The sequence below is a fragment of the Aplysia californica genome, unplaced genomic scaffold (genome assembly GCF_000002075.1).
Source record: "Aplysia californica isolate F4 #8 unplaced genomic scaffold, AplCal3.0 scaffold01201, whole genome shotgun sequence".
Lineage (NCBI taxonomy): Eukaryota > Metazoa > Mollusca > Gastropoda > Aplysiida > Aplysiidae > Aplysia > Aplysia californica.
The window spans coordinates 47,208-50,872 of NW_004798471.1; the positions used below are offsets into that span (position 1 = coordinate 47,208).

Sequence of the window (3,665 nt, forward strand, 5' to 3'; positions counted from 1 at the left end):
CATCATCATCCGGTGCCTTGCTGACTGGCGTAGGCAATCATGGACCTCCACTTCACTCTGTCTTGCCCTGCAGCAATGGTGTCTGTTGTTCTTGCTGCTCCCAGCAATGTTGTCAACTTGTACAGTATCTTTTCCCTCTGTCTGCCTCTGCCTCTCTTTCCATCAAACTTGCCTGTTGTTACAATATTCTGCAATGCTTCTTTCCGCATTGTGAGTCCGAAGAAATTTGCCTGTCGCTTTCTTATATTCGTCATAAGCTGTCTTCTACAATGTATTGCTTCATAAGTACATGCCCATGTTTATTATAATTTTAAAATAGGATGAAGAGGAGAAGAAAAGGGGGAGGAAGATAAGGGGGAGGACAGGATAGATAGGAGGAAAGTAAAGGAAGAAACAAGAAAAGAAATAAAAGTAAGAGAGAATGGGGGACTAGGAGAAGGGGAGAGGATTGATCTGACAGACAGACAGATAGATATTTATAGACATACAGAAAGACAACCTATGGACTGACTGACAGAGAGGAAGACAGGCAGGCAGACAGACATACAAACGGATGAAAAGTCAATGAAAGAATAACTGATAAGTGCACAAAAATGTTGTTGGGATTTTTTTTTTAAAGTTATACAATAACATTGTATAATGCTATACAAATATGAACTCAACCAAGTATGTTGGAAATACAAAGAAACATGTTTATTAAAAAAAGAAAAAGCTATCAAGCGTAACATTAGATTTGGTAGAAATTATATAAAACAGTTTTCACAGAGTATGGCAAAAAACGCTGTATAGAAATAAACTCTATTCTCTTTATAATATTATCATTATAAAACAAGACACGGAGAGAAATCTTGATACAAAAATAGAACATAACGCGAAAGATACATCTGAATACAAAATACTCGCACAAATAAAAAGTTTAAAAAAAGAGAAATTACACACGTGCAAATATTATAAGTCACTCAGGAGAAAGACAATGTTCTGCAGAAGAACGAAAGTTCTAAGTAAGAAACAACAAAATAAAACAAAACAAAACAGACCGAATAACTATCAAAACTTTTAATGACGTCATTATTTTTTCAATTTTCAACTCAAATTGTTTTGAGAAGCTGTATTTAACAGCAACTAAAATAATACACACATAATAGAGTTGTTCTCAGACTAACAGAATTATTTTGTTCTGACACAATAATATTTTATAAAAATTATTTTAAGAAGACCATAGAAACCATATTTTAGCAGATGGCGTGGTCAATTAGCCAATCTTGAGACGTGGCTTTCACGTGGCATAACATCTTAACACCACTACACAGCCACGACAACGTGGTCACCTGACATGGCGTGCACGGCGTGACATGACACAACGTGGCATGATTATTCTCCTTATCCAGCACCATCAAACAAATCTCATCCTCTTTCTCCTTCTTCCTCCTTTATCTCTCACTCAATCACTCCATCCTTGTGAGTGTGGAAGAATATATGAGTAGAAGAAGAAGTTCTCCCTCCTTCATCTATCCCTCTTTCACTCCCTCCTTCTCTCTATTCGTCTAAGGGTAGATAGAGGAAGAAGTTCTCCCTCCTTCATCTATCCCTCTTTCACTCCCTCCTTCTCTCTATTCGTGTAAGGTTAGATAGAGGAAGAAATCCTCCCTCCTTCACCTATCCTTCCTTCACTCCCTCCTTCTCTCTATCCGTCTAAGGGTAGAGGAAGAAGCCGGAGAAGATGGTGTAGTCCTCTCCGACAAATTCCCCGGAGCTGGTGGTTCGCAGTTGAACGTTCACCTTCTCACCCTGGGCTAGGGTTAGCACAACGTCAGTGCTGGCAGACTGATAGTTATCACCATCGTGGTCAAGGAATACGGAGGTACGGGCCTGGGGATAGACAGAGGAGAGAAATATAGATGGATGAATAGATAGACAGAGTGAAGGAATCAATAAATAGATAATGTTGTCACCGTTGTAGTCAAGGAATACGGAGGTACGGGCCTGGGGATAGTAATAGACAGACAGAGGGAAGGTATGAATGGATAGACAGAGGGAAGGTATGAATAGATAGACAGAGGGAAGGTATGAATAGATAAACAGAGTGAATGTATGAATAGATAGACAGAGGGAAGGTATGAATAGATAGAGAGAGTGAATGTATGTATAGATAGACAGAGGGAAGGTATAAATAGATAAACAGAGGGAGTGTATGAATAGATAGACAGAGGGAAGGTATGAATAGATAGACGGAGATCAGGTTTTAAAAAAGGTCGATGAAAAGATACATTGAGGGAAGGTATATTATAGATGAATGAAAAGAGTTGTCTTGATCAGTGTCCGTGAATGTACAGAGTGGAGGTATAAATAGATAGACAGAGGGGGGGGGGGGGGGGGAGGGGGCTATATAGATGGATGAATAGGTAGACAGAAGGGACGTTTAAATAGATGGACAGAATGGAGGAATAATGGAAGGATGGATAAAGCGGATGAATATAGATGGGCAGAGGAGAGTGAACAGATGGATGAACAGAGAGTCAAAGTTGTCTCAACAACGATCTAAGAACACTGAGTTACGGGCCTTGGGGTGAACAGAGCAAAGATATAAATAGATAGACAGAGGGGAGGTATATGGATGGATGAATAGATAGACAGAAGGTAAGTAGGTAGATGGATGAATAGATAGGCAGAGTAGGTACGGGTTTGTGGATGGAGATGGACAGATCGAGCGAATGAATAGATAGACAGAAGGTAGGTATGCGACAGAAAAAGCGTAAAGACTCAAAAGACTAGATTTTATAATATACAATCAAAAACTGCTGTCTTTTTTTTATCGCCAGCTTAGAGGAGGAGGATGATGATGATGATGATGATGATGATGATGATGATGATGATGATGATGATGATGATGATGATGATGATGATGATGATGACAACAAAGACGACGATGGCGACAAAGATGGTGGTGATGACGATACTGATAACGACAATGACTCACCTCTGGTTTGCCGTCCCTCATTATAATACCCTCCACATAGCCACTGTCCATGGTCTGGAAGGATCTCACAGTCAGGGCGAAGAAATACTGAAAGTAGAGGCAAATTTGAGTTTTGAGTTGGAATTGAGTTTAGACTGTAAGTTGGGAGTTTAAATTTGGTTTTGAGGTTGTTTGAGTTTTCATGCTAGATTTTGAAATTGAATTTGACTTTAACTATCTTTTTGAATGAAAGTAGGTGTTTTTCGATTATGTTATGTTATGTAATGGTATGTTATGTTATAAATCTTATCTCATCTTAATTTATCTTATCTTACCGTCATAATATGTCAAACACAGGATGCGATCAACTTCCCATAGTTGCTATTTATTTGCCTCTATCTTATCTTATCTTAACTTTTCTTTTCTTGCTACTGTAGCTTATCTTATCACAACTTAACGTATCTGTTTTGTTAATCTTATCTGATCTGATCAAATCTAATCTAATCTCATCCCCCACCTTCCCTGCATAAGGAGAAATGAACTTTCCGTTGTTGATGTTGTAGGCGATGCCCTTGTTGTCTATGATGTATCTTATCGCATCGTATCTTATCTTATCCTTGTTTGCTATTCTTTGCGGCTGTTGTAATATTGTATCTAATCTAATCTAATCTAATCTAATCTAATCTAATCTAATCTAATCTAATCTAAT

The 3,665-nt window shown here is 38.3% G+C and overlaps 1 protein-coding gene across 1 annotated transcript in view; it reads right to left on the minus strand.

The window, feature by feature from the left end:
• Nucleotides 1-671: 671 nt before the first annotated feature.
• The window catches only part of LOC101850618, a gene marked incomplete in the record, with an annotated part of 18,836 nt that continues 15,842 nt past the window's right edge, over nt 672-3,665 (minus strand). The window contains 2 exon segments of the mRNA XM_013090279.2: nt 672-1,869; nt 2,978-3,064. Coding sequence (XP_012945733.1) covers nt 1,693-1,869; nt 2,978-3,064 — 264 coding nt within the window.